The sequence below is a fragment of the Saccoglossus kowalevskii genome, chromosome 4, assembly GCF_978046115.1.
Source record: "Saccoglossus kowalevskii chromosome 4, keSacKowa6.1, whole genome shotgun sequence".
Classification (NCBI taxonomy): Eukaryota; Metazoa; Hemichordata; class Enteropneusta; family Harrimaniidae; genus Saccoglossus; species Saccoglossus kowalevskii.
The window spans coordinates 2,630,899-2,658,464 of NC_140644.1; the positions used below are offsets into that span (position 1 = coordinate 2,630,899).

Below are 27,566 nucleotides of genomic sequence, written 5' to 3' on the forward strand. Positions count from 1 at the left end.
CAGTACTTACCCTGGTACACCCTGATTGGAAGTCAGTATTTTGTTTGTGAAGACAGTTGGATATGCAAAATTCGGATAGTTTTGGTGTTGCGCAACATTGACAAAAACTTTCAAATGGCGAGATACACCACAATTAATCACATAAAGTGTGTCTGTGAACAACAAGGTATTTATTATGGATCAGAACAATAGAGTTAATTTCAGTTTTCGGTGTAAATTCCACGCAGACAGTGTACAACCGAATTACAGAGTGAAAAAGATTGCTAAAACATTTTCATCAGAAGTGTTTAGCCGCTATACGCAACTGACTACGTTAATGCCTTGACCCATCATCTTGAGTTCACTGACAGAGCATTCACACGTAACCACACCAGCACCAGCTCTACAAATACTAATGGGGGATACAGTCTCCCATCTGCAATTAAAGACATGATGAAAATCAAGATTACATTTTCAGTGATGGTATAAATTAGATGGCTTTTAACTCATGATAATTTGTACAAAGATAGGTGGTCATCACAGAAATGTACCCCTTAGTAATCATTCTTTGTTGACTTACACTTCCTGTATTAAGCATTACAGTCATTGCTTTCCTATGTACAAGTGATAATTTTACATGCAAGGGTATCTCGCAATAAGCATTGTATGCATTGATTATATTAAGTCCAAAACAAGGTTTCACTCCTTCCATTGCGTGTGCGACAGTTTGCAACCTGCATCTTACATTTTGCAATATTTGCATACTGATGAAGTTTGAAACTCACAGTAGAATGAAGAATAATTATCTTTTTTTTGTTTTAGATCAAAACAAACTTTTAATGTGTGTATTTAAATGCATTGTTTAATAAATGTTAAAGGATGGTGGTCGTCATGCCATGCATTCATGAAATATGGGTCTCATATAAACAACGATGGCGACTTTGACTATTGGGCAGATCAACAAGTACAAACTGAGACGTTTCCAAGTTTTAATTAGGTCATTTCTTTTTTGGTGAGTGGAAGGTATCGAAGAATTCACCGACGGTAATTTGTGCAAAAGACGCCCAGTTCAAAACTGGCACTGATGATTTTATTAGAAAAGTGCATTGGATTGTGGGAAAATCAATGTTTATCAACACAAATGTCGCACATGCACGGCGCGGTGACCACCGTCATTTAAACGTCTTCTTGTTGTGGTTTTGAATAATCTTAACAGCTAAACCCTTTTTTTTTTGCGCTTGAACAAATTTACACCTGACAATCTGAAATACTTAGTATTTTTACCTGCTGGACACAGGATCAAAGCATTCCACGGAATTCAAATATGAAGAGCCGTCATGTCCACCAACTGCATATATCTTACCACCGAGGGCAGTCACACCAACACCACCACGTGCACTGGCCATCCTTGGAACAGAACTCCAGGTGTTAGACTGTGGGTCGTAACATTCCACCGTGTCTAGCGGTGAATTATCATCAAATCCACCTGTAGTTAACAAAATATTATGCAAATTAATCATACACATTTGGAGTAAAAAAAACATGGCATAACGGCTAGACTAATCAACCACAATCATGTTGCAAACATTGGTTTGGTTAAGACTGATACAAGGCCAAGAAAATTTACATATTGAATGGTGTATTAACAGAGTTAATTTTATGCATGGAATACCAAAATAAATTATGCAGTATCTTTATATATTTTTTCAGACCATTATTAGGTTTAACAGAATTCAAATTTTGTGCAGAGAATCTCAACCATAATGTCTACCATTGACATCATCTGTGGCTGTTAAATGAAATACATGAAAAGATTCACTCCCAAAACAAGATCTCCATAGTATCCTATTTTTTGTTTGTTTTTTAAACCTCTCTTTTATTTTGTGTTAATTTTCAATTGTGTCTACATCTATCAAATGAAAGGTCAAGGGTCAAACAGAACAATAACACTAGCGTACAATAATACTAATTATTGTACTGTAAATGCAGTTAGACAATTTTAACATAACTTGTGGACTGTGTAGATCTTTTTCTATCACTACAACTGAAGTACCAGTAAACATAGTTATATATGAGTAAAACCATATGGAACTTAAATTATCTTTACATAATATTGTTGTCATATTTGTTATATTAGAGGTGCATCTCCATCATACAGACTAAAAATTACATGTGTTGTAAACTGAAACTAACATTGACACACTTATATGTAAGCGGCTGTGCTACTAATGGAGCAAATACAGTATTCCAAATTTGCTCACCAACAGCATAAATGAGTCCATTCATAGTAGCCATACCAGCACCGGCTCTCCTTGTTGTCATCTTAGCAACCTCTATCCATTTATTGATGTGCGGATCATACTTCTCACATGTATTCAAAGACGTAGCACCATCATTACCACCAACTGAGAATCAAAGACACAAGTAAACTCAGTATTTATTTAAAGAAAAAAACAACAACAAAAAATGTCTGTCTACACAAACATCACCAGAGCAGTGGATAACTTCAGAAAATCACTTTATTTCAGAATTTCAGAATTGTGAAAAAAACAAACATGACAACAGAAAAATTTATTCATTTTATAATACATTGTACTCCCGGACAATATAAAGATATTATTATATTACTGAGTATATAATAATTTTTGAGAAAATTATATTTGTTAGTGGACAGTTGCCATTATGTCAGTAATATAGTATAGGTTTCCATGGCAAAGATATTATGCCATATCTCATAGGATGAAAAAATAATATACTGTGAATAATGGGGTACTTATTGTTTTTTTGTATTATTTCTAAAATTTGTGTTATAAAAAATATCAAAAAATGCAATTTTTCTTCAACATTGTTTTCTAAGGAATTGTTCTAAAATAGCGTGTTTTTTTTTGAAAAATTACAAGTTTCTCAAAATATATCACTGTAGCACAGAAAAGGATGCCATTGGACAATAGATTTTACATAATAATAAACCAATAAACATTGTCATGCGATTCATAACCAACTTTCTCATAAATTATCAGTAGGCTTCTGCTTCTAATAAAATCAAGTAATTGTGATGTACTCACTTGCAAAAATACAATTCAGAAGCGGCACTACACCGACACCTCCACGCGGACAATTCATAGGGGCCACAAAATCCCACTCATCTGAGGTAACATCATAGCGCTCCACGTCACTATAGCAACCACCTTCATCCAAGCCACCGATAGCATAGATTGGGCCATTCAAATGCGTCACTGCACAGCCTCGTCTGCATTTAGAAAACAGTAATCTTTTACATAGGGTAAGATATGAACGCAATTTCTGGGGCAGAAACATTTTCATTGGGCTGCGCAAAATCTGTTCTAGACATACTTGAGAACAAAAAAGATCCAACGCTTTGTTTCATTATATTGCCAACATTTACACATGATAAATGTGTGTACTGTACTATGCTGTAATGTTAAGTGAGTGACACAAGAAAGCCATCAGAGATTTCAGATCACCCAGGCAACCTGGCATGACTTTGTATAGTAATTGTGTTGGGTATTTAAGGTAGCGAGAAGGGAAATTTTCACTTTTTTCTTGATTTTTCAAAAATTGATAAAACGGTTACTTTAGACCTTGATACATCACCCCAGGTTTACAAAAGATCGAAATTGCAAAATAACGTTGCTCAAATTAGTGTTTTAAAACACTAGCAGAAAACTGGCGTTTCGTGGATATTTGCATAATGTTTATCTTTGAAAGGGTTTAAATGATAACATCTTATCTGCATACTCTGTTGTTGACGATTCTGATATAACGGGTGATAAGCTTCCAGTTGCAAACAATGCGTGTTTATCTAATGTCCATTGTCAGCATTATTGTCAGTCGAGACTTCGTCGAAGAAACATGGTCATTTGGTGGCCAGTCGATGAACAATTCAAAACTCAATATTCACACGGAAGTCCTTCAGGGCTGAAAATCATCGACGCTACTCTGGTTTACTTTATTTCACAACTTGCAGAGAAAAATGATTCGCGTGAACTCTAATGTATCTTAGCCTAGTATTTTCTTTTTGAACTAAGGTCAAATTCCATCAGTTTGTCCAAATATATGTTTTTCAGCGAATAATTTTGAAGCCTGTCACAGCACAAAAAACTATGTGAATCGACGCCGGTGATTGGATTGTACGACGACCCTTCAATTAGCGTCAAATATGCTTTGTTACAACATCATTGATTGGCTGAGAGTCACCTGATCGGAGCACGACCTGGGTCACAGAACCATATTTGTCCGTATTATCAACAGGACTTTGCAAAATAACCACACCCACATTTTCAATCTTTTTTAGCGCGGAAGTTGCCAACAATGTTAAAAAAAAATTGTGAATTTCATGGATTCGAATAAAATAAAGCAAGCGATTGATAAGGATGATTATTAATATTTTCCCTGATGCTCTTCGAATTTTAATTTTTTTTATTTCAAGGTAAAAAATGGCTAGTTGAAGTTGCATCGTCTTCAATGCGGTTGTTTCACCGCGAACAACTCTAGCTCTGTTTTGGGCATGGTTTAGTTTTGCGATGTAAAATAAAATATATATTAAAATAATAATACTTGATTAATTATTTGGGGTTTCAGCCCACAAATTAAGGACATGATCCCCATGAATTACGGTCAATGTTTGTCTTCTCTCGGCTGATTGTCACGGTATTGATCGACGCCCTTCCTAAACTCAGTATGAAGAAACCAACAGGGATCGACATTCCAAACAAACAATCGAAATTATCAACGAAAGACGAGATTTTTCTAGATATTTACAAACATACTGTCATGACAAACATATGTAAAATTAACAAATACACAAAGAGGTGTAATATTAGGTTTTATTTTAGGCTTAGAAATACTTTCTTTCACTCAGCTCATGCATGTAACTGCCATTTAGCTTTACGGTCCTTCAGCATCGGGGGAAAACAACAATAATTATACAAAACACATTGCGAAGACTCAACAATCAGGAAAGAAACCCCAGACAACCATGTCGTACTTGTGTTGAAATACATTATGTATTTCACGTCAGAATAGTGTTTAAAATAAAATATTCAGTCCAAGCCAAATCGAGGTCAAAGGGTCAGGTTGCGTGCATATAATTATATATAGTTAAAACAAAAAGTATATGAACTTTTGTCAGCTGTTCAACATCTATAAAAACCAGAAAGACAATTATAAGACAATGTGAACCTCGGAAATTATTCTGTTAGTCCGAATTTTAAATGCGCGTGAGCGAGCAGGTGGGCGGTGATATTTTGGGGTTTGCGCGGTCGAAAATAAAGCGGAAATTGTTTGGTTGAATTCAACAAGCGGTCGCAAAAGCGTGATTGGAAAGCGGAAGCGGGCGAGAGGTTGTGCGAAAGGAGTACTGTAACTTTGCACAACTTTCTTTTAAATCGTTTTATTTTCCAAGTCAATATTCTATTTTACTAATACATTTTTTTTCTAACGCAATGGCGAAGAAAAGAAAAAAAGCGTTGACAGACGAGGCAAAGAAAAATCTGCCACTCAGTGTCGCACTCTGACACAGCAATTTTTTTCAAACATCAGCCATTTTGTTTCACCATGAAAACCGTTTTTAGATGTCTTATCAGAGACACTTGAAGGATTAGCTTGTTTGTAAACTGTCAGCGTGTACAGTGGGACAGTAATGTTTGTCAGAGGATTATCCCTTGTTGTTCGTTTGCATAACAATGGAAAACCCGAACGAACCTGGAGTACGGACTCAAATGCCAGCAGTTTTCTTCATTTTTCACGCTCGAGCTTGAAATTATTCATTATCTGACACTTTTTATGAGTTCTATGATATCAGTGGTTAATATGTTTGGCCATTTTTAGTGTATATTTATAATAATGCAGCAAATCTACAGTGTTTTATTAACCAAAACTGTTTTTCGCGTTTTTCTCGAGTTGAAGTTTTGATCGAGTACGACTCATTGGGACCGCCGCCAAATCAAGTGCGTTCGAACTAGGACATTCAAACTCGCAGTTATCGTTCAAAAGATAATGATGGTGCGAAATATGTCTGGGTTTTCAAAGAAAATGCTTTGTCACAGAATAATAGTCTGTTAAAGGTGCCAAGTATGAAATAATTTGGGGACAAAAAAACAAACCTGCATAGAAATCGGAATAATAGGTCTTTTGATTATCGGAGACGCATTTCAATGGACTTGATTACAGACAATGCATGACGAAAATTTCACCAGGAAATTCCGCAGTGTGCTCTCGCAATCGCGGTGGACTTGGTCATTTTTACAAGGTTCGCCATTTTTGATGTCGCGTGATAATTATGTAAACAATGTCTGTCCAGTTTGTGCGAACTTGCACCTCTATACTTAGTCTTTTGATATATATAACCTAAATTACTGTTCTGAACGAGACAACAGACAGAGAATGTTTTATTTAAAAACGTCACAAAACCTTCTCGCTACCTTAAACAATACATAGTATACATTCAAGCTTTAGGCAGATGAGTCTACTTAGGAAGTACTTAGTACTAATTAATAATACACTACTGCATTAATTCCATGGGATTAAAATATGCAAACGAGACCTGATATGTTAAAGCAACTAATTAACCTAACTGATATAATTATAAATGTGTATTGTATCTAAAGCTAATGAGACCTGTAAACAATATCTCACAGTGTGTTATTGCAAAGTGTCATCAAAATGTGATTTCTGAGATACAGCTGTAAGTACAATTTCCAATTAAGAAAGCAATTAAACTAATTATTATGTCTGAAACTGTATTTGAAACCAACGAGTCTTGTGAACATAGTGTGAAGTGAAATTGACTAACACAGCCTTGAGACAATTATCAGAAAAATTAATTATTAATATATGCAAATGACAAATTTCACAAGTTGTCTCGATCACCTTCATACAGGGATTTTTTTAAACAAGGGAACAGGGGCGCAACGCTCTCATGCCATGGCCATGCGCCCCTTTACCCTGGGGAGCAGATTCTTTGGCAATCATAAAATTCTGATTGACCAGGGATCACATGTGGCCAGTCTTCAACTGTGACCTGTCTGATATTAAATGTTGCCCCAAGGAAGCTATAGAATGCTCCATTTTAACTTAGAATTATCAAAAACTCCACACTCTAGTAGGGAGAACCCTATCTCCCCTACTTGGTGGCACCGCTGAATTGCAGTGCTCCCTCTTGCAGTTTTTTTCTAGAAAAACCCCTGCTTATACATATCAAGTTTGGAGACAATTGATGCAGTAAGCAATCAAGTTATAAGAACACACATTAATATAAACAGACATACATGTACACACAATTTTGAGTTTCCATAAAGTAACACATTTAAGAGTAGTTCATATCATGATTGGGGAGTAAGTAATTAGTTCACTAATACTGTAATAAGACCATTTTTGAAATTCTTCAGTCATATCACAATAGACAACACTAAATAAAGTAATGCATTGAATAGCTCTATCTGCAACAGTGCTCCAGATATGATAATTAATCATTTCAATTATGTATCCGATCATGCAACCAATGTCCTCAAAACAGCACAGACTGAACATCTCTATCTGCAATAACCCTCCAGATAAAATGTTTATGCATTTTTAATTAGGTCACATGACCATATATTAAATAGGTTGATCAGATCCTGCGCCTAATGTCTTAAATAAAGCACTGGTTAAATGCCAATATCTGCAATAATGTTTCAGATATGATATTTAGCCCATATTAGTTGTCACGATTGTATAGCTAGGTTTTATTACTTAGATTGTTTTTATAGACCCTTGTTAGTTGCATGTTATAGTGTCCTCTTATAGTGAAAGGGTTTCAGGGAAGACTCTGAAAGTTTGAGTTACGTCTTTGAGCATTACACAAACAGATCAAGACATTTGTCAATTAATGAATGAAGACCCAGGCAAATAGGTTTATATTTAGTAATTATAAAGTCTTCATGCCTCATTAGAGAGTTTTTACAGACTGCTAAATCATCGATTGAAGTTACTGTAGAAATGAGAAATGATGACGGGTATATGTAATTGATTGAGACTTATTTGTTGTTCTTTTAATTGGCAGTAATGCATGAATCACACACCAATATTGTACACTGATTTACACAGGTTTTTAATTGGCAGTAATGCATGAATTACAACACTGATATTGTACACTGATTTACACAGGTTTTTAATTGGCAGTAATGCATGAATTACACACTGATATTGTACACTGATTTACACAGGTTTTTAATTGGCAGTAATGCATGAATTACACACTGATATTGTACACTGATTTACACAGGTTTTTAATTGGCAGTAATGCATGATTTACACACCGATATTGTACACTGATTTACACAGACACGGCAAGTAAACCCAAAGTGTAATTTGCAGTGAATATATGGACATTGTATGAGCCTATAACTGTTGTTGAATGCCATGGTGTTCAGCACCGAGAAAAATTAACAGAGATAATGATCTCACCAAACAGTCAGTAATTTTATTCTGTCACATTATTTGTCGTGTGGCCCCATATTTGTCGTGTGGACCCGTATTTGTCACGTGGTCCCGTATTTGTTGTGTGACGTCATATTTGTTGTGTGGTCCCGTATTTGTTGTGTGGCCCCATATTTGTCGTGTTGACCCATATTTGTTGCGTGGCCCCATATTTGTTGTGTGGTCCAATGTTTGTTGTGTTACCACATATTTGTCGTGTGGCCCCATATTTGTCGTGTTGACCCATATTTGTCGCGTGGCCCCATATTTGTTGTGTGGTCCAATGTTTGTTGTTACCACATATTTGTCGTGTGGACCCATATTTGTTGTGTGGTCCCGTATTTGTTGTGTGGCCCCATATTTGTTGTGTGGCCCCATATTTGTCGTGTTGACCCATATTTGTCACGTAGCCCCATATTTGTTGTGTGGTCCAATGTTTGTTGTGTTACCACATATTTGTTGTGTGGTCCCGTATTTATCGTGTGGCCCCATATTTGTTGTGTGGACCCATATTTGTTGTGCGGCCCCATATTTGTCGTGTTGACCCATATTTGTCGCGTGGCCCCATATTTGTTGTGTGGTCCAATGTTTGTTGTGTAACCACATATTTGTTGTGTGGACCCATATTTGTTGTGTGGTCCCGTATTTGTTGTGTGGTCCAATGTTTGTTGTTACCCCATATTTGTTGTGCGGCCCTGTATTTGTTGCGTGGTCCCATATTTGTCCCATGGTCCCGTATTTGCCATGTGGTCCCATATTTATCGTTTGGTCCCATATTTTTGTGTCCCCATATTTGCCATGTGGCCCCATATTTGTTGTGTGGTTCCACATCATTTTGTCATCTTTCATTAACAAATTGACAAAGTGTACTGATATCAAATCCATGGACGACAAAATACTCTAAAAAGCTGACCCATCAGTTATGGCTATCTTTGCAGAATTTTAGATTGAGAGTTTATCTTACCTGTATGTTTTCATAGGTGATAATATAGTCCATATATTCTTGACTGGATCAAACATTTCCATGGTATTCAAGTGTTCACGCCCATCATGACCACCAACAGCATACACCTTACCTAGAGTAGTTCAAAAAAAAAATATTATATAACAGTGTTCTCACATCAACTTTTGTCTTAACCATGTACTTGTCAATAGGTTTGAATTCGAGCAAGTAAATTTTACCGTTACGGTCATTTGCATAACTGAACATTTGCAAGTTTATTTATTTATAATACCATAACAGCGATTTTAAAAAAAAATCCGTTCAGAGCTCATCGCCCAATCACAGATTTGCGTGTTTTAAAATAAAAATGTTTCAGTGACAAAACGATATGCAAATACAATATTACAAAAAAAATTTGCAAATCAGAAATAATACGTAGTGACATATATAGTGCATTTTGCCACAGAGACCATATTCCAGTTTGGGACTACATGACAATGCTATGTGGCGGTCTTCTTATCATAAAGACAATATGACAATTTAACTTTAACAAGGCCTTGTCCTTAACCAAGTTTTACCCAAAGTCGCATTCCTTGGTGAATGAATTTTGTAGTCAATTTAGTCTTTGGTACACTTGCCTAGCTAATATAGTATTTGTACTCAGATCTACAATTCATAAGTCTGATCTACAAATACTGTAAAATACTTTATTTTCGCTCGGAATTAATTTTCACTATTTTCGCTGAAGGGATGAATCAGTGAAAATAAAATTCAGCGAATATACCTTTTTTCCTATATTTCACATTCAACTCATCAACAATCAGTGAAAAAAAAATCCATAAAAAACTCCCAAAAAGTCTTTTCAGCAAAAATTAATTCCAGCTAAAATAAAGTATTTAACAGTACTATGCTATTGGTAACAGGTTAAAAAATCTTTACAGAGTCTGTTGTTTTGCCAAATTTGCTGAATAATTGTTTTCCTTAAAAACAAATTTCTTAGGTAAAAATTACATTTTCAGTAGCAACATTATCAATTTTCACAGTACCTGGTAACATATATTGTGCTGCCCTCAATGGTAATGGTCTAAAACAAATGCATCTGTGATAGTGGGCTTAGAGGGCAGCATACCAATTTGAACTCACCATTAACAGATGTGCATCCAACATGTCTTCTGCGACTACTCATCTCTGTGATGTGGAACCATTTATCTTCTCTCAAATCATAACATTCAATACTTCTAAAAGGATCTCCCAAATTACCACGCCCACCAACAGTGAACAAAACACCTGTAAAGAAAGTTATATCAATAGAGGATATACACTGCCAGTATACACTATAAATGGGGAAATACTGTAAACCTCTTAATTTTAAAAGCATATGTTATACGTACTGTAAACCACTTCATTTTCACTGCTAAGAATTTTCACGGTTTAATGATTTTATGAGGACAAAACTGTACAAAAATTACTGAGTTTCGTAGGATCACAGAAAATATTTTCATGAAAAAAAATGCCTCTTGTGAAATAAAATAAGTTTACAGTATGCATACTGATAATAAAGTAGAGATTATAATAATGTATTCAAAAGTTTGTCTACAATACCATACTTAATATGCTTTTACAGTTGTGTATAAAAGATACCATTATACATCTGTCACTGTATCGCCATAAGTTACAGCGTGCTGCAATTTTTGTGGGTTTGCACATCTGTATCCTACCATATTAGGAAATGCATATTCCAAATATGGAATGATTATATCGAGCAGTTCAGACAGTGAGCGGTTGCATTGCCCTCTGCTAAGCATTGAACGATGCTTACTGCCTTTACGCATAATTTTCAGTATCGCCATAGTAACCTTTTTTATTATTACATTTGTCATAAACTGTATAGAGTACATGCTCCTGTAAAGTTGTTGGTCCCTTCAATTAAGTTACCCCCCCCCCCAAGACAATTAAATTTAAAGCTGAATTTTCAATTTGTATCTCAGAAAAACTCTCGCTGACCCCTGTAAGCATCACAAGGGCTTGGGAATTCAATTAAAGAACTGAAGATATCATTAGAAAATAAACAATATGTATAGTATCAAAACAATCAGACTTGCGGTTTTCAACAAGAAGTTGAAAATATCACTTTTTACCAAAAATGACAAAAATATTCACCAAAACTAGAGAATTAAAGATATCATTACAATATGAAAAAAACTGAGAGAGGTCCACATGTAGTACCTATATATGTAATATCAAAGCAATTGGACTTGCGGTTTTTAACAAGAAGTTGAAAATATCACTTTCTACCAAAAATGACAAAAATATTCACCAAAATTAGAGAATTAAAGATATCATTACAAAATTAACAAATATGAGAGAGGTCTACCCAAGGTACATATACACCAAGTATCAAAGCATTCATGCTTGTAGTTTTCAAGAAGAAGTCGAAAAAGTTAAATATTGACACGGACGACAGACGCCGGACGACGACTGACAATCACTCATATGATAAGCTCCGCTCGACAAAGTCGACAGCGGAGCTAACAAACAAGATGGCCGCCAATCTGCCATATTTTATCAAATTGCAAATTGAATTAACATGTACATGTATCCATTTATGACATGTTAAATATCAATAAAAATGAAAATGGGTGACAGAGATACAGTGTATAGTAATATGGCCAAAAATAAAAACAGCCGTTATTCAGCCATCTTTGATTTGATTATGAAACTGGTGAAAATGGTACATAAATATTGGAAATATAGTACCGAGTAAGGCCAACAAGCAGCCTATCGGCTGAGATAGCTCCGCTGTTAGCAATGCACATTTCAATTAAAGAACTTAAGACATCATTAGAAAATGAACAATATGTATAGTATCAAAGCAATCGGACTTACAGTTTTTAACAAGAAGTTGAAAATATCACTTTTTTACCAAAAATTACAAAAATATTCACCAAAATTAGAGAATTGAAGATATCATCACAAAATGAACAAATCTGAGAAAGGTCTACATGTAGTATCTATATATGTAATATCAAAGCAATTTAACTTTTTTGGTTTTTAACAAGAAGTCGAAAATATCACTTTTTACCAAAAATTACAAAAATATTCACCAAAATTAGAGAATTGAAGATATCATTATGAAATGAACAAACCTAAGAGAGGTCTACCCAAGGTACATATACACCAAGTATCAAAGCATTCAGGCCTGTAGTTTTCAAGAAGAAGTCGAAAAAGTAAAACATTGACACGGACGACGTAGACAGAAAATCACTCATATAAGCTCCGCTCGACAAAGTCTACAGCGGAGCTAAAATAAACAAGATGCCGTATAGTCAGCCAACTTTGATCCAATTGCAAAAGAAATTGTCATGGATATGTACCTTATCATGTATAATCTATGTACAAAGTTTGAGTGAAAATTTACAAAGCATGTCCAAAATACAACATTTTCAAAAAACAAGATGGCTGCCAGTCGGACATTTTGAATCGAATCACTAAACCACTGCATGTGCATATGTCTCACATAAAGTACTAGGTACATGCAAAGAATGAACAGAATCGGGAGAAAGGATTTTGAAATATGACTCCAAACGGACGGGCGCACAGACAGACAGACGCACAGATGGTCGGAGCACATGTATCCTAACATGTATAATCTATGTACCAAACTTGAATGAAAACTGACAAAGCATGTCCAAAATACAACATTTTCAAAAATCAAGATGGCTGCCAGTCGTGTGCATTAGTCCCACATAAAGTACTAGGCACATGCAAAGATTGAACGAAATCTGTCCGAAGGATTCTTAAATATGACTCTGAACGGGCGGATGTACGGTCAGACGGAGACCAAATTATAAGTCCCGTTTTCGGACTTCGTCATTGTGATTAAAATAATTAGGGAGGTGTTCTGGATATAATATAAACCAGGAATGTAACTTTGTAGTCAACACTGAAATATACCGCAGTATGAAATGTATTTAGAACATAAAACATTGCGAAGACATTGCACATTGGTGAATTGTTTAATTGTGGAAAGGTTTACTTGGTGAACAGATAAAACACTACCATTTGCTACCATCCAAATCACAAAAGAGATTTACAGGCCAGTGTTCATCGTGTGATGTACATGTATGCGCGAGATATGGGACTCGCATAAACAAAGATGACAAGTTTGGCTGTTGAGTACAAATTGAGACGTTACCAAGCTTTAACTAGATAATTTCTTTGGTGAATGGAGGGTATCGACTTAGTCCCCGGCGTAATTATTGCACATTGCACCCAGGTCAAATATCATACTTGTGATTTTCATTAGAAGAGTGCATTGAATTGTTGGAAAATCAATGTTTATCAACACAAACTTCACACATGTGCAGTGCAATGACCACCACCCTTTAAATTAATACACTCCAAAAGTACATGTATATAATAACTCACTACAGTATACAACAAATATTTATAGCTTTGTAAATAGAAGCTGAACGAAAATACTAGGACAATGAATGCTAAGCTGTCGCCATAAAAGGTTTATGAGAACTTTGATTGATTATAACATTATACACATAATAGACACATAAAACCAGACTTAAATACAGTTACATGTAATTGATTACTTCACCCATGTATGGCATTAGGAATCATTGTATGAACAGATGAACACAGTAGCATGATTGTGTGGTTGCAAATTAATATGCAACCAACTGTAGAAGGGGACGGCGAGTTTAATTAATTTTATCGGTTTGTGAAGGAAACATACATCCTATTGTTAAATGTATATTCACTGAACTCATTTTATTGCATTTATCTATCAGTGAAATATGTAGAACTAAAACCCAGATAATAAGCTAGTTTGGTACCAATAAAACTTACTGATTTATACCATACGGCTTTATTTGTTACTATTGCTCATAAAATCCTGGTAAAAAGTATGGTCCCCAAACTACTTTTTAAACAAAAACAAGCAGCCTGTCGGCTCCGCTGTTAGTAATGCACATTGCACTTAAAGAACAGAACTATGTATAGTATCGAAGCAATCGAAGTAAAAAATATCGTTTTTTACCAAAAATTACAAAAATATTTATCAAAATTAGAGAATTAAAGATATCATCACAAAATGAACAAATCTAAAAGAGGTCCACATGTAGTACCTATATATGTAATATCAAAGCAATCGGACTTGCAGTTTTTTACAAGAAGTCGAAAATATCAATTTTTTTACCAAAAATGACAAAAATATTCACCAAAAATAAAGAATTTGAGATTTTGACATGAAATGAACAAATCTGAGAAAAAAACCACCCAAGGTACTTGCATATCAAATTTGAAAACATTCTGACTTGCGGTTTCGATGAAGAAGTTGAAATTGTAAAGTTGACGCTGACGACAACGACGGACAATCAGTAATATGAACAGCTCCGTTGTGTCGACTTTGTCAACAGCGGAGCTAAAAAAGTTGTCAAACATTCATCAAAATGGCAACTTTTTAGACATTCAAGAATGGAACCTACAATATATGATGAAAGGGTTTTCTCATATTTATAAATTGTGCGAAAATAGTATACAAGACGATAAAGGCTGTCTAAATTAATAATGGGAAATCCCGATGAATACTATTTAGCTCTTTTGTAATAATGCTTTAAAACATAAATTTTTATAGAAATAGTTCCAAACCTGTCAAATTTTCAGACAGTTTTTCATTCAAGAAAAATTGTTGTACAGCATAAGGCAATCAACTACCTTGAGACATGCACATTACATTTACTAAGATTAAATTGATTTGAGCAAAAAATTTTAGAATACAAATAAAAAGAAGGTAGTTAAGTAGTATGCAAATAAGCTAATTAATATGCACATATTAAACAGGAATTATTATCAGTTATTCAAGTGAGCAAAAGATGTACTAAATTTCAATTGATTTGAGGGAATAGCGAACAGGTTACAAGAAAATGATACAAAATTGTTTATTGTTAGATTATAGGAAATAATCGAAACATCTTCTACTTTTCAGTGAACTTGCTAAAACCAGTACTAAGAAGTTAACTGTCTTGAGACCATCTTACTCAATCTAAGCAGAGTTAACTACAAGACATGTACTAAGACATGTACATATAGAAACCGTCACTCTGCAGGCAATGAAATGCTCTAAGGTGGATAAAGACATTTATATATACATGTAGTATATTCGCTCAATGACATTCCCTACGGATAATGATATGTTTGAATCTAAACAAAACAACAGTGTGATTGAGATTTAATTTCCATAGATTAGAAGACTTAAAATATTAGGAAGGAAAAGGACAAATAGAAAGAATAATTATATCAAGCAGACATTGCATGTGTCTCTACAGGGGGCGGTCGATGCATAGCACAAGTCAATATGCTAAAGGTTAAATGGTGACTTTAACTAGAAATAAATTGTTAGAGTCCATCACATTTTCCAGTAGACCTATGGGAAAGCTCAGCAACTAGACAATCCTAATTTTCAAATTACATCAAATGATGTTGAATGTTCAACATCATTCAAATCGATTTCAACTCTACACCTTGTACAAGATAGGGCAGATACAAATGTAGTAGTCTTTTGTAATACACATTTCACGTAAAAAACATAAAAATCAACTTAGTTTTCCAACAGAGCATCAATATCATTGTCATTCCTCATATTAACATGAACAAAGAATGAGTAAGGTACACGGGTGTGTTAAATTGCCAAGGTTAAATGTACAATAATTGTGTTTTAATTCTCTTATGACCAGGGGGTAAGACTCTTTCTAGCCCAGTTGTGATTTAATGTGAATGGGATTTGGCTGGCCGGTTTTTGAGCCTTGTAGACCGACACACTAAATCACAACCGGGCATTGTACATGGTTCACATTTATTCACAACTGGGCAGGCAAACTCACAATTATTCACAATCGGACAGAGACTGAATCACAGTAAATTTTGAATGGTCAGGCATCAGGCACAGTAAATCACAATAGGCAGTCATTGTATCACACTTGCCTATGTTGCTTCACAGTAAATCTCAAACGGACGGTCACTCATTCACAGTAAATCTCAAACGGACGGTCACTCATTCACAGTAAATCTCAATCGGAGAGGCATTGAATCACAGTAAATCACGATAGGCAGTCACTGTATTCCACTTACCTATGTTGCTTCACAGTAAATCTCAAATGGACTGTCACTCATTCACAGTAAATCTCAATCGGACGGTCACTCATTCACAGTAAATCTCAATCGGACAGACACCCATTCACAGTAAATTTCAATTGGAGAGGCAATGAATCACAGTAAATCACAATAGGCAGACACTTTATTACATTTGACTTTTTGGCTTCACAGTGAGTCACAACTGGTCAGGTAAATTTTCACAGTGAAACCCAATTGGACATACATCGAGTCACAATAAATCTTGAGTGGCCAGTCACTCATTCACAGTAAATCTCAATCGGAGGCATTGAATCACAGTAAATGACAATTGGACAGGCACTAAATCATGGTGAATCACAATTGGTTAGTCAAAAGTTATCACTAAATCACACAAAATTATAAATTTTTACTGAATAAATAATGTTTGCTTTGCCACAAATAAATGCTATTACCTAGTATCTACAGGCTAAATTTCAACTATGGCAGATGTATCTTTTTCGTTTCTTCAAATCCTGCAAAATATAAGTGCACATGGTCAGGATTATATAATACTGACCAAGTCCCTGCTCCAAAACCCAACTTTCTTGGTAATTTTTTTTCATATGCCCCCAACACTAACCCCATCCCCCACCTCCTTGTTCCTACTCTATGTTTTTGTTCATGTCCCCCCACCCCAATGAGCCCATCCTGGTTTATGTTTTTTTTCCTCTTCCTCGCTGTCTTTGTCCCCTTTTGCCTGCATCTCTCAGTGTTGGTCTTCCTCTCACTGTGGGGTTTCTTCCTCTGCCTGTAGTGAGTCTTCTATCTGCCCATAGTTGTTGTGCCTGCACTTGGTCTGCTTCATCATACTGTGTCTCACAGGTTATGGTGCTTTTTCCTGTGGATACGTGGTGATATGGCAAAAAACAATCTTTGCACAGATTGATGCCACACTCCCTGCATAGGTACTTAGTAATGTGGTATCCTCCAGCCCTTGTCTTGCGCCCCATTTTTATACAAAATCTGCAGCTGTGGCCACGTCCTGCTAATTTCACCAATACATGGTTTTTGTATGTTGTAATGGTTTGTTCAGCATTTCGGACCAGTCGCTTTCGAGATGTATAACCACCTACCAGAGAAATACCCACTTCAGCTTGGTATTGCTTGTGTGCCATTTTGCTCTTTGTCACCTCCTTGTATATTACAAAACTATTGACCAGAGCAATATCCAAGAAAAAGTAGAAAACATACTTCCACCATTTCTGAGCCTGGCGCTGTGCAGAAAAGTATGATCTCAGCTGGTTTGCCCTGTCAACTCCACCCATATATTCATTGTAGTTTTCTATCATATCAGGTGCAGGCAGAGTAAATGCAACACGTCTTCTAGTCGTCTTATCCTTCACATATCTAACTACCCGACTATCTCCATGGCGAAATCCATCATGGCATGTTGTTAGGGCACTGAATAGTTTGGAGTCTTTCCAAACCACTGCAACCAATTCTCCTTTTTGTCTGGCTTCAAACTGACCCCGCTCTAAATGCTCTATTTTAGCCATGTTTGGGTTTTTTTTTTCCCCTCTGAGGCAAGTAGGAAATCCTATCCTTGATTGGCGAGTGCTACCAATGGTGAGTACAGCATGTTCATTCAACATGGTCATTGCAAGCTCTGGGCTTGAGTAATAACTATCGGTGTACAAGATGTGGTTACGTCCACCGATATGTCTAATCAAGTCAACACATAAATTGAGTGTTACTTTGTCAGCTCTAGTGTGGTCAGCTGCAGTTGTGGTCATGAACTCAATTGCACCTACATAGCTGGATACTGCATCAGCCATTACATACACTTTGAACCCCTTAGCCCGAGGTTTACCATGGATGAATACAGTGGGAATACCAGATTTGCTCCCTTTATAGCCCACTATGGCTTCATCAATTGCAATTTGTCTGTGGAGGTTGTATGATGAACATGACTTTTCCATAATTTCATCCATCACTGGTGCTACCTTGTACAATGGCTGTGCCCGTCTACCAGCATCACGTAATAAAGGCATGGATATATTGGCTGGATCCTTGTCAGCATCATTGCAGTGAAAATACTGCATTATTTTTTTAAATCTGTTACGGGACATGGTTTTGGCTACAAATTCATTTCTTAGGCTTTCTGTGGTAGACCAATAATCATTAAGTGCCATTTTCGGATCAACACCCATGGTTATGACTATTCCCAAAAATGCTTGCATCTCCTCATCAGTAACAGGATACCATGATACATCTTTTTTGCGTTTTTTATTTTGCTTCCATTCAGCATACTTGTTAGTTTCTTTGCGAAGTCTTTTCATTAAGCGATGAGTGAAAATTGTATGAAATGCATCAAGGGGAGTGCTATTCTCAGCAATGTGTATGTTTGGCCCAGGCTCAGGGCCAGTGAATGGTTTTTCTGAATGGCGATGCAAATGTGATGACCACCCCTCATCATCTGCATCATCATCACTGCTATCATTAGGATATTCCTGTGGCTCATCATACCTATATTTATGTGTCCATGTGTCTTCTATTCTTCTAACAGCAATATTTTTGCCTATACGTTGCCTGGATCTATTGCTTAGTCCAATATAGGGATTAACTGTATCCATATCAGACCCTTCTGATTCCCCTGAGTCACTGGGGAAAACAAGACTGCCAGCATCAGTATCGTACTCTATTTCTGTGGTCTCTGCTGCTTCTGTTTGTGTATTTACTTCCCCTTCACTATGTTCAGCCTCCCCATTATCTGGTTGTTCAATTGCTTCCCCATCACAAAGCTCAGGCTCTTTATGGTTTGGTTTTTCACCTGCTTTCCCATCACCATGTTCAGTCTCTCCATGTTGCACTATTTTAGTTTGGTTAAATTCTTCATTACCCGACTCATCAATGTCCATTGACTCTCCCCCTGTCTGGTGCTTGTCATAGTCTCCTTCTGAGACAATTTCCCCATCTTCCCTGTCATAAATTTGCCCTTCACTACCCTCTACCCTGTCTGGCTCAGGGACACTACTGCATTCATTTTTTGTTGTTTTTCTACTTTTTTTCTTCTTACGATGTTTTTTTCTCCTATGCTCACTCTCCTCTCTTTCTGACTGTGAGGTGGTACTCGCCATACGTTTTTCTTTTTTCTTCTCACGCCTTCTTTTTCTACTTTTTCTCTTATTATCTGACTGTGTGTTGGCAGTACTGACTGAGGCACTATAATTACCACTGCTTGAGGGGCCATGAGAGGCATCATCAGTTGCATCAGCAGTTGCATCAGCTTTATGCATATATAACCTTGATACCTCACCTGATCTGGTCCTTTTCCCCTCCATCAGCAGAGTATTTTCGGCTTGAGTAAGGTTTAGGGCTGCTAAATCTCTCAGAGTCATGTTTTCACCCAAAGTGGCAATATGCTTTTTCTTTCTCCTGGAAGGCACTGAAAATTTAAGTAAAAAAAATAATTGAAAAACAAGCTTGTTAACATGATTTATTTTGTATGTCTATCCATTTGTCATTTACTGTGAAATTGCTTCTGTCCATTTATTATTCTGTGTGATCAGTTGCCGTCCATATGGTATTTACTGTGAACTCAAGGACTGTCCGCATAGGCATTACTGTGACTCAATCAGTGCCCACACTACATACACTGTGATTGTAAACTTGTCCGATTGCAACTTACTGTGATTAGAATACAAGCCATTTGGTACTTACTGTCAATGGATGATTGTCCGACTGTGACTGAAAATGATATTTTAAATCCAATATTTTTCTCCACTGGATTGGGAAAATGCTTCTTTTTGCCACTTTTGCACACAGGGAAATTGACTGCACTCCTGTCAAACAACAACTAGCTCACACTAAACATTCCTGCTCAAGGACAGTGAAATTCAATCTGATATCATAAAAGCAGTGTCATATTCCCCACTCCCACATATGTTCACACTTAATCACTATAGGTCTAATGTTCACTTTTGGCTCAATCACACTAAATCAAGAGTGGTTTCAAATGAGTTGAAACATCTTGAATTTTCTGGTGATCACAATAAACACCAAATGGTCATAAGAGGATTAAATTTAGCGTATCTAAGGCCAGCCCAAATCTGTTTGTTGAATAAACAAGGTTAAAATTTAGTTCGCTTTCATATAGTCAAACCTCATTATTTAAGCCCAGCCTTTTCTTTGCAATGCAGATTTGTAAAGTCAGAAATATATCTAACATAGAGACCTCAACATGTTGTTTGTCTTCTAAGTTTTTCTGTATTCTTGATGGAGACGTAGTTCACATCATCCGAGTGGTATATTAAATCATCCTTCAGTTCTCCAAAGTAATTTGATAGATGGATGGCGGGTGGAGTGAACACAAGTGAACTGTTTAATTTGATTTAAGATAAGAATAAAATGGTGACTGAGACTCAGCAACAATGGCGAGACACAAATAGTTTTGAGGACATGAGGAAAAAAATCAAAAGATTTTCTCTTTCTGAGACTACGATTGATGTTGTCAACTATCACTATGAATCTGCTCACATAAGTCTCAACGTTCTTTTCACTGCCATTCTTTCTATTTCAGTATCTCCTAACTGAGCTGTGATCTTTTCATGTCTTTTTGTGTTGAATTTGGTCTTCTGACCGTATAACAATCAATACAATTTGTTTGACTTCAAATGAACTTCTCTCACACTCACCGCCACTATTGTTACGTTTGTAAAAAGGTTTTGAGACTGCACAAGAAAGCTCACAATCACTATTCATCACAAATCAGGTGATTTGCGATTCTGGTGATAATACATGTATAATCTGGTGCTTGTTCAGATTGTAGTAAGGCCAGCTCTGGCACCTCTTCCCATGCATGACTTATTTTGGCCGGCCTAAATATTTAGGTTTGTGTTCACACACGAAATTTAATAAAACCTAAAATTTGAGTAAGCCTATAGCCTGCCTTATTTCCCAATGTGAACCACCTAATGTGAAAATTAAATAATGCCATGACCTCGGCCAACAAATACTGTCATGATCTCGGCCAACAAATTATGGGCATGACCCCAGTCAACACATATTCGCATGACCTCGGTCAACACATATTCGCATGACCCCGGTCAACACATATTCGCATGACCCCGGTCAACACATATTCGCATGATCTCGGTCAACACATATTCACATGACCTCAGCCAACAAATATTTGTATGACCTTGATCAACAAATACTGGCATGACCTAAGTCAACAAATATTGGCATGACTCCAGTCAACAAATATTGGCATGAACTCAGTCAACAATATTGGCATGCCCTCGGTCAAAAAATATTGGCATGACCTAAGTCAACAAATATTGGCATGTCCTCGGTCAAAAAATATTAGCATGACTCCAGTCAACAAATATTGGCATGAACTCAGTCAACAATATTGGCATGCCCTCGGCCAAAAAATATTGGCATGCCCTCGGTCAAAAAATATTAGCATGACTCCAGTCAACAAATATTGGCATGAACTCAGTCAACAATATTGGCATGCCCTCGGTCAAAAAATATTGGCATGACCTAAGTCAACAAATATTGGCATGTCCTCGGTCAAAAAATATTAGCATGACTCCAGTCAACAAATATTGGCATGAACTCAGTCAACAATAATGGCATGCCCTCGGCCAAAAAATATTGGCATGCCCTCGGTCAAAAAATATTAGCATGACTCCAGTCAACAAATATTGGCATGAACTCAGTCAACAATATTGGCATGTCCTCGGTCAAAAAATATTGGCATGCCCTTGGTCAAAAAATATTAGCATGACTCCAGTCAACAAATATTGGCATGAACTCAGTCAACAAATATTGGCATGAACTCAGTCAACAATATTGGCATGACCTCGGCCAACAAATTATGGGCATGACCCCGGTCAACACATATTCGCATGACCCCAGTCAACACATATTCGCATGACCCCGGTCAACACATATTCGCATGACCCCGGTCAACACATATTCATATGCCCTAGCCAACAAATATTCATATGCCCTAGTCAAAAAATATTGGCATGACCTTGATCAACAAATATTGGCATGACCTTGGCCAACAAATACAGGCATGACCTTGGCCAACAAATACAGGCATGACCTTGGCCAACAAATATTGGCATGACCTCAGCCAACAAATATTCATATGCCCTAGTCAACAAATATTGGCATGCCCTCAGTCAAAAAATATTAGCATGACCCCAGTCAACAAATATTGGCATGACCTCGGCCAACAAATAATGGCATGACCTGGGCGAACAAATATTCATATGACCGCTGCCAACAAATATTCGTATGACCTCAATTCGTTCATTCGTATGAGCCTACAAGTTATTGGCACGATCTCTTCCAAATGTATAGGCATGACCACAGTCAACAATATTGGCATGCTTACCTGATAGTACCTAACTAGAAGTAAAAACCTGCAAATATCATGCATGCTTACCTGCAGTGCTTTTCCTTGGTTTACTTCTTAACGAGAATCTATGTTGTGGGGTTGTCTTTGGATGAACAGAAGCAACAGACAAATGATAATTCTTGGCTTCATCCACGTAGTCTCTACAAGTGTGGTTCTTTTTTATCATGTCTTCTTTCTCTACGACATTCATCAGAAATTCTGGTGATAACATCGGTAGACGTATTTTAGACATCAAATCAGGTAAATGCTTTTGTCTCTTTTCCGGGATATACGAAACCCACTTAATAGATGCATTGTAAACTTCTTCTTCATTGGTTACCTTCAGATCCGACGATGTCAGTAACAATCCAAGATGGCGTGCACTAATATGCAAATACTCGTCACATTCAGTCACTTCGATGAAATTGTCATACGTATACTTGTCAGCCGCTTTTACCAGAGCCGATCTACCATGCAGCTCTGCAAAATTACGCACACCGAGCACATTAGATGGATGTAAATGATTTTTCATGAACTCACAGCACGCTCTTGCAACAGTTTCCATTTGTAATATCGAAGACGCATACAACAGTGGTTGAACGTTTTCGGTTGTCAACTTAATTTTTGATGTATACATAAACTTGACTAAGGCATGCATGGCCAGCTCATCAATGTCACGGATAGTGATGACATCCTGCTTACTTTCCGACATCTCTAGTGTCAACATTGCCCGGAAGTATGGACTAGCACTCGCTAAAATTATTCGATGACACTTAATGGATTTTTTCCCTATACGAAGGTGGATATCACAAAGCTGTTGTGCTTCAAACAGTTCACATAATACAGAGAATGAATCGCCATACATTGATTGAGCCGTAAACTCATTGGACGATAACGAATCATCATCAAATTCTTTCTCTTCGGCAGCAATCGGAGCTGCTAATCTTTCCTTTTCCAAGTTCGATTTCAACGCAAACATGTTGGCGACACGGTGTGGTGCAGTCTTTCCTGGCAATTAAAGAAAAGTGAAAAACATTAATTTGTATACACTATTTAATTTTTCATAAAAAAGAATGATTTCAGTTGTTCATACATTTTTGAATAATTTATTTAAAAAATAAAATAACTACAACAAGAAATGTTTTATGGTTTTCATTTCTGACACTCGCTAAACTGCAGCTATGTCCAAAGAAAAGTTTGTGATTGTGATGAAAGAATCTGGAACACATTCAATGTAAAGTCTATGTTATCTTTGCAACCCAATGTTCATTTATCCATGGGAAATCAAATGTGAAGTCATGTGATTTTGTCAGTTGAGTTATGATTTAAGACGGCAAAATTCAAAATTGTTTAAATTTGTAAACTGTCTTCGATTCTAATGTTGGACTACATGGGATGTAGACAGAAGACTAACAAATAAAACAATAATGGCACGCGAACTCCTGGTCATACCACACTAAATCATTTTATTTGTCTTTTGTCAAACACATGAAAAGTAAGGTATATCATGTTAATAATCAATAAATCAAAAAAAAATCAAGCCATGCATGGCACAGTCCTTGTTAGTTATCGAATTTAAGTCGGCCATTTTAAATCCGATCTGAGAAATATAATGACAGGAACCCATAATGTCTAACGTATATACCAATTTTGAACAAAATCCATCACAGCCAAAAAATGCTTGATTTTGATGATTTTTAGCACAAAAATGGCTGCTATTAGGCCATCTTGAATCAGATCGTGAAACAAATTAACGTGCATATGGATAATATCATGTATGATGTACGTATGAAGTTTGATTGTGATTGGTCCAGGCATTTCTAAGATACAGGTTCGGACGCACGGATGCACAGAGGTCAAAACATAAGTCAGTCCGAATGGGGACTAAAAAACCACTTTTGACAGACTCAGTCAGATATATAAAGTTAAATAAATGATGAATAAACAAACTCAACGACACTATAATTACAAGAGAATCGGCAACATTTTGGCATAAATAAAACATACTTAAAGCGCTGTAGTCTTTGCGCTGCGCATGTGCGAGATATATGGGTCTCATATAAACAAAGATGGTGAGTACGAACTGAGACGTTTCCAAGCTTTAATTAAGTAATTTTCATGTTATGGAAGGCATCGAAGGAGTCAACACAAATGCACGACGAATACCATGCTTTAAAACAATGGTCAAAATTGATGATCTGTAATTTTATGAAGTGTAAAATTTGAATATTTGCATATATTTTAAATAATTAATAAATTCCACTGTCAAATAAGAAATAATTTATAACTTTTTTAGATGCTTTAATACAGTAAAATCTGTATTAGAAGCCACATCCATAATAGAAGTCGCACCTATTCTTTTTGAATAATTGAAAAGCAAAAATTCATGATTTCTCATATGTGTACATGCTCTCATAAAAGCCACATCCCCTTCGTTGCATTGTACCATTTTAATAGAAGCCGCGGTTTCCAATACAGGTTTTACAGTACCAATCAACTACAATTTACTGAACGTCAAAGCGTTCACAAAGCGGTCACAAAAAAACCTCTTTACCATTCAAATAATCAAAACATTAATTCCACTATTCATCTATTTATATGCAAATTAGTTTTAATTCTGACATCAAAATGATCAATCAAATTAAATAGTACTACTCAGTATGCAGTATCAGATTGCTTCACGTTTTTTTAAGAGATTATAAATGTAGTAAATATGAAAAATACAGCATCAGCGATTTTTGTTAAATATACATTTTAAAGATTTGGCTACCTGAATGTAAAAACGATCAACATACATAGTAAGTTTCATTATCAGATAAATTTTGGTTGGTTGTCAGGTGGCAATTAATATGTCAACAATGACTGTCCAGCAAATACAAACTAGTTCCCCTATGCTTTTGAGATGATTAACACTTGAAGTGTGACAACAGACGGAGACATCCTTATTCAATAATGTCATCGCACTTTGCTCGCAAATATGAGGACACATGAATATTACTAATGGATTTGTAGAAGCAGATTATTGATAATACCAAAGCTTTATAAGAGAAGGCTACGTAAGTGGTGTGATATGTGATAAAAAACTCGAATAAATTAACGAAGAGATATGTAATCTGTGAGACACTTACAAAATCACAAGTACAACCTTGCATAATAACATATTCTATTATACATCAGTTACCATAATGCGATAAGTTACAGTGTGCCATAATTTTGTGGTATTGCACGGGGTATTTTAGTTCTACCATAATAAGAAACGTGAATTCCAAATATGGAACGATTTTGTGCATAAGCGTCATCTATTAATAAAAACAGTATGACACAAAGAAGTTCACTAAATCTGTTCTAAACGTTGTGGATTTCGTCATTCCCATGATGTATCCCTGGGAGGAAAAGATGTATAATAATAAGGTTATTATGAGGATACTGCAAAGTATGCACTCTGACAGTACGCGGCCTCATCAACCTGTGTGTCCATCGATACTCCCACTGTACTGTACTGTCTTTGTGCATACTTTGCAGTATCCTTGTAATAACCTCATAGTATATAAGACAACAATCTTGCTCACCCCACAATCAAACATTTCCAAGTGTCCACTGAATTCTGTGACGTAATTGGTTAAAATACGTTTGATTGACGTGCACATGGAACTCTCAAGATCCTCATCATATAACACTATATATAGATGTCAAAGTTGTATTCCCTTATCTTAGAAATTATCTGACAATGCCTTACCATCTCGCACCCGTTTGCCGAATGGGTGAATGTTAATTGTTGTGATTAGCAAAGATTAACCTGAATTGGGGGTACACGAATGGGTGAAATAGTAGAGCGACACTGAGCATAACATCGTGACATAGCAAACGGTACTGAGAAGACAGGAACTTACAGTATCATACAACGTGTGTCACGTGATCCGGACATTGCGACAAGAGAGATCAGGTTTAGATCAACAACTTTAAACACAGTTCATCACCAACCGTAAGCTGTGAGCTAGCAATTCTTGCCTGGATCACAATTCACGATGTTGTCCTGTTAACTTACCTTCAGTGCGAGAGTTGCACTCTGAAGAACGCCTCTATCGACGTCAAGCGTTGTTCTTGCCCCTAAGTTTGGGGTTGTTTGTTATCGACAAGTGTGAGGACCCTCTAGCTTAGTAAATATAGACATTATAAATACACACATAAAACATCAAAAATGGAATCCATATGTCATATGTAATTACTGAGTATTATCACATGTGCTAGTTCATATATTCATGTGTTACACACATGTCACATATAATTCGTATGTTAAATGTACACATGGTGGCGGAACCCCGGACTTAGGAAAAACAGTCTAGGGAGTTCTTGCAGTGTTACATACTTCTCGACGGTTGGTGGCGCTGTATAAAAATAATTCGCATTATATTCAGATTTGACCGGGGACTGACTTGCACAACGGTGATCTAAAACAATTGTGATCCTCTTTTCAATATGTATGCAACTTGAAGTCGTAAATTATTCCAAGCATTCCATTCCCCGACTGAAGCATAGCCTATAAATATAATATTGAAGAAAATGGAACAACGTAAATTGTCCGATAAGATATTCATCTTTCCGTCGACATGAAAAATTGTCGAAAGTTGT

At 36.3% G+C, this 27,566-nt stretch overlaps 1 protein-coding gene across 1 annotated transcript; it reads right to left on the reverse strand.

The window, feature by feature from the left end:
* Window positions 1–149: 149 nt before the first annotated feature.
* Window positions 150–27,087, reverse strand: LOC100373448 (kelch-like protein 8). The gene is made up of 8 exons (XM_006824388.3): window positions 26,983–27,087; window positions 22,986–23,945; window positions 10,544–10,687; window positions 9,422–9,533; window positions 3,045–3,229; window positions 2,241–2,384; window positions 1,264–1,465; window positions 150–415 (listed from the first exon to the last, which is right to left on the reverse strand). The coding sequence occupies exons 2-8, from the start codon at window positions 23,914–23,916 to the stop codon at window positions 295–297; spliced, it is 1,839 nt and encodes a 612-aa protein (XP_006824451.3). The 5' UTR covers window positions 23,917–23,945; window positions 26,983–27,087; the 3' UTR covers window positions 150–294.
* Between the last annotated feature and the right edge of the window lie 479 nt (window positions 27,088–27,566).